This window comes from Agelaius tricolor, unplaced genomic scaffold, assembly GCF_023055355.1.
Source record: "Agelaius tricolor isolate 1412-34295 unplaced genomic scaffold, bAgeTri1.0.p SCAF_88, whole genome shotgun sequence".
Lineage (NCBI taxonomy): Eukaryota > Metazoa > Chordata > Aves > Passeriformes > Icteridae > Agelaius > Agelaius tricolor.
Genome location: NW_027269348.1, coordinates 124,323 through 139,389, shown reverse-complemented (window position 1 = coordinate 139,389; position 15,067 = coordinate 124,323). Strand labels below are relative to the sequence as shown.

At 62.2% G+C, this 15,067-nt stretch overlaps 1 protein-coding gene and 1 long non-coding RNA gene across 5 annotated transcripts in view; one reads left to right on the top strand and one right to left on the bottom strand.

Moving 5' to 3' along the window:
- Positions 1-14,996, top strand: part of XAB2 (XPA binding protein 2) — a 40,060-nt gene extending 25,064 nt beyond the window's left edge. For all 4 annotated transcript variants that reach the window (XM_071418528.1, XM_071418527.1, XM_071418530.1 and 1 more), the window contains 9 exons: positions 901-1,032; positions 2,485-2,598; positions 5,147-5,309; positions 6,948-7,138; positions 8,852-8,974; positions 9,955-10,126; positions 12,206-12,332; positions 14,294-14,385; positions 14,845-14,996. In XM_071418528.1, coding sequence (XP_071274629.1) covers positions 901-1,032; positions 2,485-2,598; positions 5,147-5,309; positions 6,948-7,138; positions 8,852-8,974; positions 9,955-10,126; positions 12,206-12,332; positions 14,294-14,385; positions 14,845-14,906 — 1,176 coding nt within the window. In that variant the 3' untranslated portion in view covers positions 14,907-14,996. The remainder of the gene's footprint in view (positions 1-900; positions 1,033-2,484; positions 2,599-5,146; positions 5,310-6,947; positions 7,139-8,851; positions 8,975-9,954; positions 10,127-12,205; positions 12,333-14,293; positions 14,386-14,844) is intronic.
- On the bottom strand, positions 1,011-7,201 carry LOC139585696 (uncharacterized). The gene is made up of 5 exons (XR_011677205.1): positions 7,175-7,201; positions 1,489-1,562; positions 1,381-1,454; positions 1,165-1,184; positions 1,011-1,108 (listed from the first exon to the last, which is right to left on the bottom strand). It is a non-coding gene; the product is annotated as an uncharacterized lncRNA (long non-coding RNA).
- Positions 14,997-15,067: the final 71 nt, after the last annotated feature.

The window sequence follows — 15,067 nt, the reverse complement described above, 5'->3', positions numbered from 1 at the left end:
TGGGGGGACCCCAAAAACAGGGCACCCCGAAAATGGGGCACCCAAAAATGGGGAACCCTGAAAATGGGGAACCCAAAAACAGGGCACCCTGAAAATGGGGAACCCCAAAAATGGGGAACCCCAAAAATGGGGAACCCTGAAAATGGGGGCACCCCAAAAACAGGACACCCCAAAAATTTGGAACCCTGAAAATGGGGAACCCTGAAAATGGGGAATCCAAAAATTGGGAACCCCAAAAATGGGGAACCCAAAAAAAAAAACGGTCACCCCAAAAATGAGGCACCCAGAAAATAAGGAGCCCAAAAACAGGGCACCCCAAAAATAGGGGGACCCCAAAAATAGGGCACTCCATTTTCCCCGTTTTCCCCATTTCCCCTTTTTTCCCCATTTCCCAATTTTCCCACATTTCCCCATTCCCCCTTTTCCCCCGTTTTCCCCCATTTCCCCTGTTTCCCCCCCATTTTCACAATTTTCCCCACTCCCCCCAATTTTCCCCATTTTCTCCACTTTCCCCCATTCCCCCATTTTTCCCTATCTTCACAATTTCCCCCATTTTCCTCATTCCACCCATTTTTCCCCATTTCCCCCATTTTCATCATTTCCCCCATTTTCCCCCATTTTCGCCATTTCCCTCCTTTCCCCGCTTTTTCCCCTTTCCCCCCCTTTTTTCCTGTTTTTTCCTTCATTTTTCCCCCTTTCCCCCCATTTATCCCCAATTTTCCCCCATTTTCCCATTTCCCCCTTTTTTCCCCTTTTTTCATCAAATTTTCCCCATTTCCCCCCCTTTTCCCCTATTTTTTCTTCTGGTTTTTCCCCCTTTTTCCTCAGTTTTTCCCCGTTTCCCCCCCTTTTTTCCCCTTTTTCCCCCATTTTCACCATTTTCCCCCGTTTTTCCCCCAGAAAGCCACGGCTCTCCCCTCCCGCCGGGCCGAGTACTTCGACAGCTCGGAGCCCGTGCAGAACCGGCTCTACAAGAACCTGAGGGTGTGGGCGATGCTGGCAGACCTGGAGGAGAGCCTGGGCACCTTCCAGGTGGGCACACACCTGGGCACACCTGGGGACACACCTGGGCACACCTGGGGACATGGGGACACACCTGGGCACACACCTGGGGACACACCTGGGGACATGGGGACACACCTGGGCACACACCTGGGCACACACCTGGGGACATGGGCACACACCTGGGCACACACCTGGGGACAGCTGGGTATGGGTGTGGGCAATGCTGGCAGACCTGGAGGAGAACATGGGCACCTTCCAGGTGGGCACCTGGGCACACACCTGGGGACACCTGGGGGAACATGGGGACACATCTGGGCACACACCCGGGCACACACCTGGGGACAGCTGGGCACACACCTGGGGGCAGGGACACACCTGGGGACATTGGGATGGGTGTGGGCGATGCTGGCAGACCTGGAGGAGAACATGGGCACCTTCCAGGTGGGCACCTGGTCACACACCTGGGGGAACATGGGGACACACCTGGGCACACACCTGGGAACATGGGGACACATCTGGGCACACACCTGGGCACACCTGGGGACATGGGGATATACCTGGGGACACCTGAGGGCACCTGGGTACATCAGCGTGGGCATAGGGGACACCTGGGCACACCTGGGAGACGCCAGGGTTGACATGGGGGACACCTCTGTGAATGTGGGGGACACCTGGGGGACACCTGGGGGACACCTGGGGGCGTCAGGGTGGGCATGGGGGACACTGGGCTGGGCCTGGGGCACACCTGGGGTGTGGGGCTGGTGTGGGGACATCGTGCTGGGCGTGGCTGTGACCTTGCTGTCCCCTCTGTCCCCATCCCTGTGTCCCTGTCCCTCTCTCTGTCCCCATTTCCCTGCGTATCACTGTCCCTGTCCTCCGTCCCTCTCTCTGTCCCCATGTCCCTGTGTCCCTGTGTCCCCATGTCCCTGTCCCTGTCCCCATGTCCCTCTGTCCCCATGTCCCTGTGTCTCCATGTTCCTGTCCCTGTATCCTCATGTTCCTCTGTCCCTGTCCCCTGTTCCTGTCCCCATGTCCCTGTCCCCTCTGTCCCCTGGTGTCCCCATGTCCCCCTGGTGTCCCTCTGTCCCCATATCCCTGTCCCCTCTGTCCCCCTGGTGTCCCCCTGCTGTCCCTGTCCATGTCCCCTGGTGTCCCCTGGTGTCCCCTGGTGTCCCTGTCCCTGTCCGTGTCCCCTGGTGTCCCCTGATGTCCCCTGCTGTCTCCTGGTGTCCCCTGGTGTCCCTGTCCTGTCCCCATCCCTGTCCCCCATATTCCCCTGGTGTCCCCTGCTGTCCCCTGGTGTCCCCTGGTGTCCCCTGGTGTCCCCTGGTGTCCCTGTCCCCTGCTGTCCCCTGCTGTCCCCTGCTGTCCCTGTCCCTGTCCCTGTCCATGTCCCCTCGTGTCCCCTGGTGTCCCTGTCCGTGTCCCCTGCTGTCCCTGTCCCTGTCTGTGTCCCCTGCTGTCCCCTGGTGTCCCCAGTCCACCCGCAGTGTGTACGAGCGCATCCTGGACCTGCGCATCGCCACCCCCCAGATCGTCATCAACTACGCGCTGCTGCTGGAGGAGCACGGCCGCTTCGAGGACAGCTTCAAGGTGACACTGGGGACAGCTGGGGACACTGCTGGGACAGCTGGGAATAGCTGGGGACACTGCTGGGACAATGCGGGAGCTGGGGGGTGCTGGGGGAGCACGGCCGCTTCGAGGACAGCTTCAAGGTGACACGGGGACACTGCAGGGACAGCCAGGGACAATGGGGACACTGCTGGGACAATGGAGGAGCTGGAGGAGCACGGCCGCTTCGAGGACAGCTTCAAGGTGACACGGGGCACACTGCAGGGACACTGCAGGGACAGCTGGGGACAATGGGGACACTGCTGGGACAGCTGGGAATAGCTGGGGACAGCTGGGACAGTGCAGGAGCTGGGGGAGCACGGCCGCTTCGAGGACAGCTTCAAGGTGACACGGGGACACTGGGGACAATGGAGACACTGCAGGGACAGCTGGGGACACTGCAGGGACAGCTGGGGACAATGGGGACACTGGGGACAGCCAGGGACAATGGGGACACTGGGGACAATGGGGGAGCTGGAGGAGCACGGCCGCTTCGAGGACAGCTTCAAGGTGACACTGGGACACTGCAGGGACAGATAGGGACACTGGGGACACCTGGGGGAGTACAGCCACTTCGAGGACAGCTTCAAGGTGACACTGGGGACAGCCAGGGACTGCTGGAGGAGCTGGGGATACCTGGGGACACTGGGGACAGCTTCAGGGTGACACAGGACACTGGGGACAGCTGGGGATAACTGGAATCATCCTGGGACACCTGGGGACACTGCAGGGACACTGCAGGGACACCTGGGGACACTGCAGGGACAGCCCAGCACAGCAGGGGGATGGGGACACCTGGGGGAGCGGCTGGGGACACTGAGAGAGAAGTTGGGGACAGCCAGAGAGGGGCTGGGGACACTGAGAGAGAAGTTGGGGACACTGAGAGGGGCTGGGGACACCCTGTGGCTGGAGGGTTTGGGTGGGACACCCCAGGAGGGAGTTGGGGACACGACAGTGACCCTGTGGCTCACAAGGGTGTCCCCATGGGCACACGGATGTGGCATTGCGCTGTCCTGGTGGTGGCACTGTCCCCATGCCAGTGTCCCTGTCCCCAGTGTCCCCGCAGGCCAATGAGCGTGGCATCGCGCTGGTCCGCTGGTGTCACCATGTCCCCAATGTCCCCATGCTAATGTCCCCAATGTCCCCACTGTCCCCACTGTCCCCCCAGGCCTACGAGCGTGGCATCGCGCTGTTCCCGTGGTGTCCCCATGCCAATGTCCCCACTGTCCCCCCAGGCCTACAAGCGTGGCATTGCGCTGTTCCGCTGGGTCACCATGTCCCCAGTGTCCCCAAGCTGATGTCCTCAATGTCCCCATTGTCCCCTCAGGCGTACGAGCGCGGCATCGCGCTGTTCCCGTGGTGTCACCATGCTGATGTCCCCACTGTCCCCACTGTCCCCCCAGGCGTATGAGCGTGGCATCGCACTGTTCCGCTGGTGTCACCATGTCCCCAATGTCCCCAATGTCCCCACTGTCCCCCCAGGCCTACGAGCGCGGCATCGCGCTGTTCCCGTGGTGTCACCATGCCAATGTCCCCAATGTCCCCACTGTCCCCCCAGGCCTACGAGCGTGGCATCGCGCTGTTCCTGTGGTGTCACCATGTCCCCAATGTCCCCATGCTGATGTCCCCAATGTCCCCACTGTCCCCCCAGGCGTACGAGCGTGGCATCGCGCTGTTCCCGTGGTGTCACCATGTCCCCAATGTCCCCACTGTCCCCCCAGGCCTACGAGCGCGGCATCGCGCTGTTCCTGTGGTGTCACCATGTCCCCAATGTCCCCACTGTCCCCCCAGGCCTACGAGCGTGGCATTGCGCTGTTCCGCTGGTGTCCCCATGCTGATGTCCCCAATGTCCCCAATGTCCCCACTGTCCCCCCAGGCCTACGAGCGCGGCATCGCGCTGTTCCTGTGGTGTCACCATGTCCCCAATGTCCCCATGCTGATGTCCCCAATGTCCCCACTGTCCCCCCAGGCCTACGAGCGCGGCATCGCGCTGTTCCTGTGGTGTCACCATGTCCCCAATGTCCCCACTGTCCCCCCAGGCCTACGAGCGTGGCATTGCGCTGTTCCGCTGGTGTCCCCATGCTGATGTCCCCAATGTCCCCAATGTCCCCACTGTCCCCCCAGGCCTACGAGCGTGGCATTGCGCTGTTCCGCTGGTGTCCCCATGCTGATGTCCCCAATGTCCCCAATGTCCCCACTGTCCCCCCAGGCCTACGAGCGCGGCATCGCGCTGTTCCTGTGGTGTCACCATGTCCCCAATGTCCCCATGCTGATGTCCCCAATGTCCCCACTGTCCCCCCAGGCCTACGAGCGTGGCATCGCGCTGTTCCCGTGGTGTCCCCATGCCAATGTCCCCAATGTCCCCACTGTCCCCCCAGGCCTACGAGCGCGGCATCGCGCTGTTCCCGTGGTGTCCCCATGCCAATGTCCCCAATGTCCCCACTGTCCCCCCAGGCCTACGAGCGCGGCATCGCGCTGTTCCCGTGGTGTCCCCATGCCAATGTCCCCAATGTCCCCACTGTCCCCCCAGGCCTACGAGCGCGGCATCGCGCTGTTCCGCTGGCCGCACGTCGGGGACCTGTGGCTCACGTACCTGTCCAAGTTCGTGGCCCGGTACGGGGGCCGGAAGCTGGAGCGGGCCCGGGACCTCTTTGAGCAGGCGCTGGACGGGTGCCCCCCCCAGCACGCCAAGAGTAGGACAGGGGACAAGGGGACACGGGGGGGGGGGGCACTGGGGACACGGGGGGATATGGGGACATGGGGGGATATGGGGACATGGGGGCATTGGGGACATTGGGGGATATGGGGACATGGGGGGCACTGGGGACATTGGGGATGTTGGAGGCACTGAGGACACTGGGGGCATGAGTGGGCATTGGGGGCGATATGGGGACATGGGGGACACTGGGGATATTTGGGACATGGGGACACTGGGGGCATTGGGGGCATGGGGGACATGGGGGGATATGGGGACATGGAGGAGAGTGGGGACATTGGGGATGTTGGAGGCACTGGGGACATTGGGGGCATGAGTGGGCATTGGGGACATGGGGGGCAGTGGGGACATGGGGCAATGGGGCACACTGGGGGCATTGGGGACATCGGGGGACATGGGGGGATATGGGGACATTGGGGATGGGGGGCATTGGGGACATTGGGGATATTGGGGGACATGGGGGGACAATGAGGACATGGAGGGGCATTGGGGATAGGGGGACATGGGGGACAGTGGGGACATGGCAGGAATCCCTGTCCCTGTCTCTTCACTGTCCCTTGTCCCTGTTCCTCTCCTTTGCCCCGTCCCCTCACCCTATCCCTGTCCCCTGTCCCTGTCCCTGGCTGTCCTCTCACTGTCCCCTCCCTATCCCTGTCCCTGTCCCCTGTTCCCGTCCCTGGCTGTCCTCTCACTGTCCCCTGTCCCTGTCCCTGATGCTCCTGTCCCTATGTCCCTCTCCCCTGACTGTCCCATCCCTGTCCCCTCCATATCCCCATGTCCCTGTCTGTCCCTTGTGTCCCCATGTCCCTGTCCCCTGGCTGTCCCCTCCCTGTCCCTCTGTCCCTGTCCCCTGACTGTCCCTCCTGTGTGTCCCCATGTCCCTGTTCCCTCCTGTCCATGTCCCCCTGCCCCTATCTCCTCCCTGTCCCTGACTGTCCTGTCCCTGTCCTTGTCCCCTCACCCCATTTCTGTCTTGTCCCTGTCCCTGTCCCCGTGTGTCCCCCTGTCCCTGTCCCTGTCCCTCTTTGTCCTTTCTATCCCCTCCATATCCCCCTGTCCCTGTCCCCCTGTCCCTGTCCTTGTCCCTCCCTGTCCCTGTCCCCTCCTGTCCTGTGTCCCCTTGTCCCTATCGCTGTCTATTCTGTGGGTCCCCCTGTCTCTGTCCCATCTGTCCTGACTGTCCCCTCTGTCCCTGTCTGTCTGTCCGTGTCCCTATGTCCCTGTCCCCTCCTGTCCTGTGTGTCCCCTTGTCCCTATCCCTGTCTATTCTCTGTGTCCCCTTGTCTCTGTCCCCTCCTTCCCTGTCCCCATCCCTGTCCCTCTGTCCCTGTCTATCCCCTGTCTGTGCCCTGCCCCTGTCTGTCCCCTGTCTGTCCCTCTGTCCCTGTCTGTGCCCTGCCCCTGTCTGTCCCTCTGTCCCTGTCTATCCCCTGCCCTTGTCTGTCCCCTGTCTGTCCCTGTCTATCCCCTGTCTGTGCCCTGCCCCTGTCTGTCCCCCTGTCTATCCCATCTGTCCCCTGCCCCTGTCTGTCCCCTATCTGTTCCGTCTGTCCCTCTGTCCCTGTCTGTCCTGTCTGTCCCGTCTGTCCTGTCCGTCCGTCTGTCCGTCCCCCAGCCATCTACCTGCTGTACGCGCGCCTGGAGGAGCAGTTTGGGCTGGCGCGCCGCGCCATGGCCGTGTACGAGCGCGGCACGCGGGCGGTGCCCCCCGAGCAGCAGCACGACATGTTCCACATCTACATCCGGCGGGCAGCCGAGCTCTTCGGGGTCACCCACACCCGCCCCATCTACCAGAGAGCCATCGAGGTGGGCACACACCTGGGCACACACCTGGGCACACACCTGGGCACACACCTGGGCACACCTGGGCACACACCTGGGCACACACCTGGGGCTGGGGGCACTGAGCTCTTCGGGGTCACCCACACCCGCCCCATCTACCAGAGAGCCATCGAGGTGGGCACACACCTGGGCACACACCTGGGCACACACCTGGGGCTGGGTTCCACATCTACATCCGGCGGGCAGCCGAGCTCTTCGGGGTCACCCACACCCGCCCCATCTACCAGAGAGCCATCGAGGTACCCACACACCTGGGCACACCTGGGCACACACCTGGCACACACCTGGGGCTGGGTTCCACATCTACATCCGGCGGGCAGCCGAGCTCTTCAGGGTCACCCACACGCGCCCCATCTACCAGAGAGCCATTGAGGTGGGCACACACCTGGCACACACCTGGGCACACCTGGGCACACACCTGGCACACCTGGGCACACCTGGCACACCTGGGCACACCTGGGGGCACAGAGAGGCGTACCCAGAGCTCTTTGGGGTCACCCACAGGTGTGGGCACAGGTGGGTACAGCTGGTCCCAGGTGGGCACTGGGTGGAACAGGTGGGTAGAAGGGGACACAGCTGGGCACAGGAGGGTACAGGTGGGTACAAGGCACACAGGTAGGCACAGGTGGGCACAGACAGGTACAGCTGGTCCCAGGTGGCACTGGGGGGCACAGGAGGGTACAGGTGGGCACAGCTGGGCACAGCTGGGGACAGAGGTGTGTACAGCTGGTCACAGGTGTCACAGGTAGGCACAGGTGGGCACAGACGGGTACAGCTGGTCCCAGGTGGCACTGGGGGACACAAGTGTGCACAGATGGTCCCAGATGGGCACTGGGAGGCACAGCTGGTGCCAGGTAGGTACAGGTGGCACTGGGAGGCACAGCTGGGCACAGGTGATCCCAGCTGGTCCCAGGTGGGCACTGGGAGTCACAGCTGGTCCCAGCTGGTGCCAGGTGTCCCAGGTGGGCTCAGTTGATCCCAGCTGGTGCCAGGTGTCCCAGGTGGGCACTGGGAGGCACAGCTGATGCCAGGTAAGTACAGGTGGCACTGGGAGGCACAGGTGGGCACTGGGGTCCCAGATGGTGCCAGGTGGGCACTGGGTGTGTACAGCTGGTCCCAGGTAGCACAGGAGGTACAGATGGGCACAGGTGGTCCCAGCTGGTGCCAGGTGTCCCAGGTGGCACTGGGAGGCACAGGTGGGCACAGGTGTCCCAGGTGGGCACGGTTGGTCCCAGCTGGTGCCAGGTGGGCACTGGGAGGCAGAGCTGGGCCCAGCTGGTGCCAGGTGTCCCGGGTGGGCAGGGCTGCTCCCAGCTGGTGCCAGGTGGGCACTGGGAGGCATGGGTGGTGCCAGGTGTCCCGGGTGGTCCCAGCTGGTGCCAGGTGTCCCAGGTGGCACTGGGAGGCAGAGCTGGTGTCAGGTGGTCCCAGCTGGTGCCAGGTGGGCACTGGGAGGCATGGGTGGTGCCAGGTGTCCCGGGTGGTCCCAGCTGGTGCCAGGTGTCCCAGGTGGGTTTGGCTGGTCCCAGCTGGTGCCAGGTGTCCCAGGCGGGCACAGTTGCTCCCAGCTGGTGCCAGGTGTCCCAAGTGGGCATGGTTGCTCCCAGCTGGTGCCAGGTGTCCCAGGTGCTCCCAGCTGGCTGTGCCAGGTGTGGCAGTGCCCCCGTCCCGTGGCAGGTGCTGGGTGATGACGCCGCGCGGGAGCTGTGCCTGCGCTTCGCTGACATGGAGTGCAAGCTGGGCGAGGTGGATCGGGCACGCGCCATCTACACCTACTGCTCCCAGATCTGTGACCCCAGGGTGAGACTGGGGACAATGGGGGGGACACTGGGGACAATGGGTACACTGGGGGGGACAATGGGGACACTGGGGACAATGGGGACACTCACTGCTTGCAGATCTGTGACCCCAGGGTGAGACTGGGGACAATGGGGGGGACACTGGGGACACTGGGGGGGACACTGGGGACACTGGGATGGACTGGGGACAATGGGGACACTCACTGCTCCCAAATCTGCAACCCCAGGGTGAGACTGGGGACACTGGGGACACTGGGGACACTGGGAGGGGCTGACCCTGTCCGTCTGTCCGTCTGTCTGTCTGTCTATGTCCATCTGTCGGATCACAGGCAGTTTCTGGCAGGAGACAATGACACTGTCTGTGTGTCCATGTGTCTGTCTGTCTGTGTGTCCGTGTGTCTGTCAGATCATGGGCAGTTTCTGGCAGGGAGATGCTGATGATGTCCTTCTGTCCGTCCGTCTGTCTGTCTGTCTGTCTGTCTGTGTGTCTGTCAGATCACGGGCAGTTTCTGGCAGCAGTTTGAGATGCTGATGATGTCCGTCTGTCCGTCTGTCTGTCTGTCTATCTGTCTGTCCGTCTGTCAGATCACGGGCAGTTTCTGGCAGACCTGGAAGGAGTTTGAGATGCTGATGGTGTCTGTCTGTCCGTCTGTCTGTCTGTCTGTCCATCTGTCAGATCACGGGCAGTTTCTGGCAGCAGTTTGAGATGCAGATGGTGTCCATCTGTCTGTCTGTGTATCTGTCAGATCACGGGCAGTTTCTGGCAGACGTGGCAGCAGTTTGAGATGCTGATGATGTCCATGTGTCCGTCTGTCTGTGTGTCCATCTGTCAGGTCACGGACAGTTTCTGGCAGCAGTTTGAGATGCTGATGGTGTCCGTGTGTCTGTCTATCTGTCCGTGTGTCAGATCACGGGCAGTTTCTGGCAGCAGTTTGAGATGCTGATGATGTCCGTGTGTCTGTCTGTCTGTCCGTCTGTCAGATCACGGGCAGTTTCTGGCAGACCTGGAAGGAGTTTGAGATCCGCCATGGGAACGAGGACACCATCCGGGAGATGCTGCGCATCAAGCGCAGCGTCCAGGCCACCTACAACACCCAGGTGAACTTCATGGCCTCGCAGATGCTCAAGGTGTCGGGCAGCGCCACCGGGACAGGTACGGCACTGCCAGGGGCACGGGGGGCACAGGTGAGGGCACAGGTATGGTACAGGTACAGCACTGCCAGGGGGCACGGGGGGCACAGGTGAGGGGAATGGGGAGGGCACAGGTACGGCACTGCCAGGGGGCACGGGGGGCACAGGTGAGGGCACAGGTATGGTACAGGTATGGCACTGCCAGGGGGCACGGGGGGCACAGGTGAGGGCACAGGTACGGCAATGCCAGGGGGGCACGGGGGGCACAGGTGAGGGGAATGGGGAGGGCACAGGTACGGCACTGCCAGGGGGCACGGGGGGCACAGGTACAGTGCAGGTACGGCAGCACCAGGGCATGGGGGGCACACGTGAGAGGGGCACAGGTATGGCACTGGGGGAAGCACAGGGGGCAAAGGTGAGGGCACAGGTGAGGGGAATGGGGAGGGCACAGGTACGGCACTGCCAGGGGGGCACAGGTGAGGGGAATAGGGAGGGCACAGGTATGGCAATGCCAGGGGGCACGGGGGGCACAGGTGAGGGCACAGGTGAGGGGAATGGGGAGGGCACAGGTACAGCACTGCCAAGGGGGCACAGGGGGCACAGGTACTGCACAGGTACAGCACCACAGGGGAACATGAAGGGCACAGGTGAGGGGTACATGTATGGCACCACCAGGAGGGGCATGGGGAGGGTACAGGTACAGCACAGCTATGGTACCAGGGGACATGGGGAGGGTACAGGTATGGCACAGGTGCGGCACCACAGGGGGCACAGGTGAGGGGCACAGGTACAGCAGAGGTGAGGGGAATGGGGAGGGCACAGGTATGGCACCGCTGGGAGGGGCATGGGGAGGGCACAGGTACAGCAATGGCGGGCATGGGGGGCACAGGTGAGGGTACAGGTATGGCACAGATACAGCAACGGGGGGCATGGGGGGCACAAGGGGCATAGGTACAGCACAGGTATGGCACAGGTACGGCAATGAGGGGAGCACAGGGGGCACAGGAGGTACAGGTACAGCACCAGGAAGGCACAGGGAGGGCACAGGTACAGCACCACAGGGGCATGGGGGGGCACAGGAGGGGCATAGGTGAGGGTACAGGTATGGCAGAGGTACGGGACTGCTGGGAGGGGCACAGGGGGGGCACAGGTACAGCACAGGTACGGCACCAGGGGGCATGGAGACGGTACATGTGAGGGGAATGGGTAGGGCACAGGTATGGCAGCAGGGGGGCACTGAGGGGGGGACAGGTGAGGGGTACAGATCAGGCAATAGAGGGGCACAGGTACAGCACCGGGGGCACGGGGAGGGTACAGGTGAGAGGGGTACAGGTATGGCACAGGTACGGTACCGGGGGGCACAGGTGAGGGTACAGGTAGGGCACAGGTACGGCACCGCCAGGAGGGGCCATGGCGGTGCCAGGGGCCATGGGGGGGTCCCATGGCGGGTCCTGGGGGTGCCATGGGGGATCTCAGGGGCTGTGGGAGGGTCCCAGTGGCCATGGGGGGATCCTGAGGGTGCTATAGGGGGTCCCAGGGGCTGTGAGGGGGTCCCAGAGGGGTCCTGGGTGCTGTGGGGGTGTCCATGGGGGGGTCCCAAGTCCCCCTGACCCTCCCCATCTCGCAGTGTCAGACCTGGCCCCAGGTCCTCTGGGGGTCCTGGGGGTGCTGTGGGGGTCTCAGGGCTCATAAGGGGGGGTCCCAGAGGGGTCCCAAGGGCCATGGGGGGGTCCCAGGGGTGCAGTGGGGGGGATCCTGGTGGTCCCGAGGCCCCCGGACCCTCCCCACACTGCAGTGTCAGACCTGGCCCTGGGTACATTGGGGGTTCCTGGGGGTGCTGTGGGGGTCCCAGGGGCCATGAGGGGTCCCAGAGGGATCCTGGGTGCTGTGGGGGTTCCTGGGGGTGCTGTAGGGGTGTCCATGGGGGGTCCCAGAGGGGTCCTGGGTGCTGTGGGGATCCCAGAGGGGTCCCAGGGGTGCAGTGGGGGTGTCCATGGGGGGGTCCCAGGGGTGCAGTGGGGGTGTCCATGGGGGGGTCCCAGGGGTGCTGTGGGGGTGTCCATGGGGTTCCCAAGCCCCCCTGACCCTCCCCGCCCCGCAGTGTCCGACCTGGCCCCGGGGCAGAGCGGCCTGGATGAGATGAAGCTGCTGGAGCAGCGCGCGGAGGCGCTGGCGGCCGAGGCCCAGCGGGACACGCCCCGCCCCGCCCAGCAGGTGCTGTTTGTCAGGTGAGACACGCCCACGGCCACTGACACACCCACCTGTCACTGACACACCCACTGACACACCCACCCAGCCCCGCCCAGCAGGTGCTGTTCGTCAGGTGAGACACGCCCACGGCCCCGCCCACTGACACACCCACCTGTCACTGGCACGCCCACTGACACACCCACCTAACCCTAACACACCCAGTGCCGTGGCCACGCCCACTGACACACCCACCTAACCCTGACACACCCACTGACACACCCACCTAACCATGACACACCCACTGACACACCCACCTAACTCTGACACACCCACTATCATGGCCACGCCCACTGACACACCCACCTAACTCTGACACACCCACTGCCATGGTCACGCCCACTGACACACCCACCTCTGACACACCCACTGCCATGGCCACACCCACTGACACACCCACCTATCCATGGCACACCCGCTGCCGTGGCCACGCCCACTGACACACCCACCCTGCCCTGACACGCCCACGGCCACGCCCACTGACACACCCGCCTAACACTGACACACCCACTGCCACGGCCACGCCCACTGACACACTCACCTATCCATGGCACACCCACTCCCATGGCCACGCCCACTGACACACCCAGTGCCATGGCCACACCCACTGTCACACCCATCCTGCCCAGACACGCCCATTTTACAAAGCCACGCCCCCCTCCGAGTTCTCCCTGTGGGCGCTGGGGGGTGATTTGGGGTCCCTGGTGCTGATTTGGGGGCACAGGGTCACTCTGGGGGTCTCCATGCTGATTTTGGGGTCCCTGGGTTTTTGTGGAGGTCCCCGGTTCTGATTTTGGGGTCCCCAGTGCTGATTTGGGGTCCCAGTTCTGATTTTGGGGTGTTTCTGTTTTCTGTCTCTGCCTCTGATTTTGGGGTGTTTCTGATCTGGGGTTTCTGTTTCTGTCCCTGTTTGTGTTTCTGATTTTGGGGTCCCTGGGTGGTTTTGGGGGTCCCTGGGTGGTTTTGGGGGTCCCTGTTTCTGATTCTGGGGTGGTTTTGTTTCTGTTCCTGATTCTGGGGTGTCTCTGTTACTGATTTGGGGTTTCTGTTCCTGTTTCTGTCTCTCATTTTGGGGTCTCGGTGCTGATCTGGGGGCTCTGGTGCTGATTTTGGGGTCCCAGTTCTGATTTGGGGTGTTTCTGTTCCTGTTCCTGATTTGGGGTCCCTGTTTCTGATCTGGGGTTCCTGTTTCTGATTTGGGAGGTCTCAATTTCTGTCTCTGATTTTGGGGTGTTTCTGTTTCTGATTTTGGGGGTCCCAGTTCTGATTTTGGGGTGTCTGTTTCTCATCCAGGGTTCGTGTTTCTGATTTTGGGGTCCCAGTTTTTGATTTTGGGGTGTTTGTTTTTGTTGATGTTTTTGATTTTAGGGTAGTTTTGTTTCTGATTTTGGGGTGTCTCTGTGTCTGTTTTTGATTTTGAGGTGTTTGTTTCTGTTTTTGTTTCTGATCTGGGGTCACAGTTTCTGATTTTGGGATGTTTTTGTTTCTGATTTTGGGGTGTTTGTTTCTGGTTTTGTTTCTGATTTTGGGGTGTCTGTTTCTGTATCTGTTTCTGATTTTGGGGTGTTTGTTTCTGTTTGTGTTGCTGATTTTGGGGTGTTTGTTTCTGGTTTTGTTTCTGAATTTGGGGTGTTTCTGTTCTTGTTTCTGATTTTGGGGTGTTTCTGTGTCTGTTTTTGTTGCTGATTTTGGGATGTTTCTGTTTCTGTTTTTGTTGCTGATTTTGGGGTGTTTCTGTTTCTGATTTTGGGGTGTTTGTTTCTGTGTCTGTTTCTGATTTTTGGGGTGTTTCTGTTTCTGTTTTTGTTGCTGATTTTGGGGTGTTTGTTGCTGATTTTGGGGTGTTTCTGTGTCTGTTTCTGATTTTGGGGTGTTTGTTTCTGTGTGTTTCTGATTTTGGGGTGTTTCTGTTTCTGTTTTTGTTGCTGATTTTGGGGTTCAGGGCCGAGGCCGCCCCGGGCTCGGAGCCGCCGCTGTCCCTGCAGGGGAACCCCGAGGAGATCGACCTGGACGAGGAGGGGGAGGAGCCCGACGGTACCGGGGGAGGGGCAAAGGGAGGGGGAGGGGCCCGATGGTACCGGGGGAGGGGCAAAGGGAGGGGAAAGGGGAGGGGCCAAATTGTACCGGGGGAGGGGGAAAGGGAGGGGGAGGGGATGGGGGAGGAGCCTGATGGTACCAGGGGAGGGGCAAAGAGAGTGGGAGGGGCCAAATCGTACCGGGGGGAGGGGCCCCGATGATACCGGGGGGGGGGGGGGGAGCGGCACGGGGGGAGGGGCCTAATGGCAGTGGGGGAGGGGCCAGTAGGGGGAGGGACCCCAGCATTGTGGACACTGGGACTGGGGGGAGGGGCACATTGGGAGGGGGTGGGGGCCGGAAATGGGGGGAGCTGAGGGGGGGGGGGGGTCCCTGAGGGGGGTCCCAGGTGGGGGATGGGTGCCTGCCCCTCCCCCCCACCCTGACCCCGCCCCCCCGTTTCTGTGTCCCCGCCCCCAGAGGTGCAGCTGGAGCAGAGGAAGGTCCCGGCCTCGGTGTTTGGGGGGCTCAAGGACGACTGAGACCCCGCCCACCCCGGGGGAGCCCCTCCCCCACCCCCTGCCCCTCCCCCACCCACCCCCCAATAAACACCAAAACCTCTTTGGACACGCCCTGGCTGCCCCTCCCCCCTCTCAGGCTTTGGGGTCTCCTCCCCCTTTGGTTTTGGGGTGCCCCTCCCCCC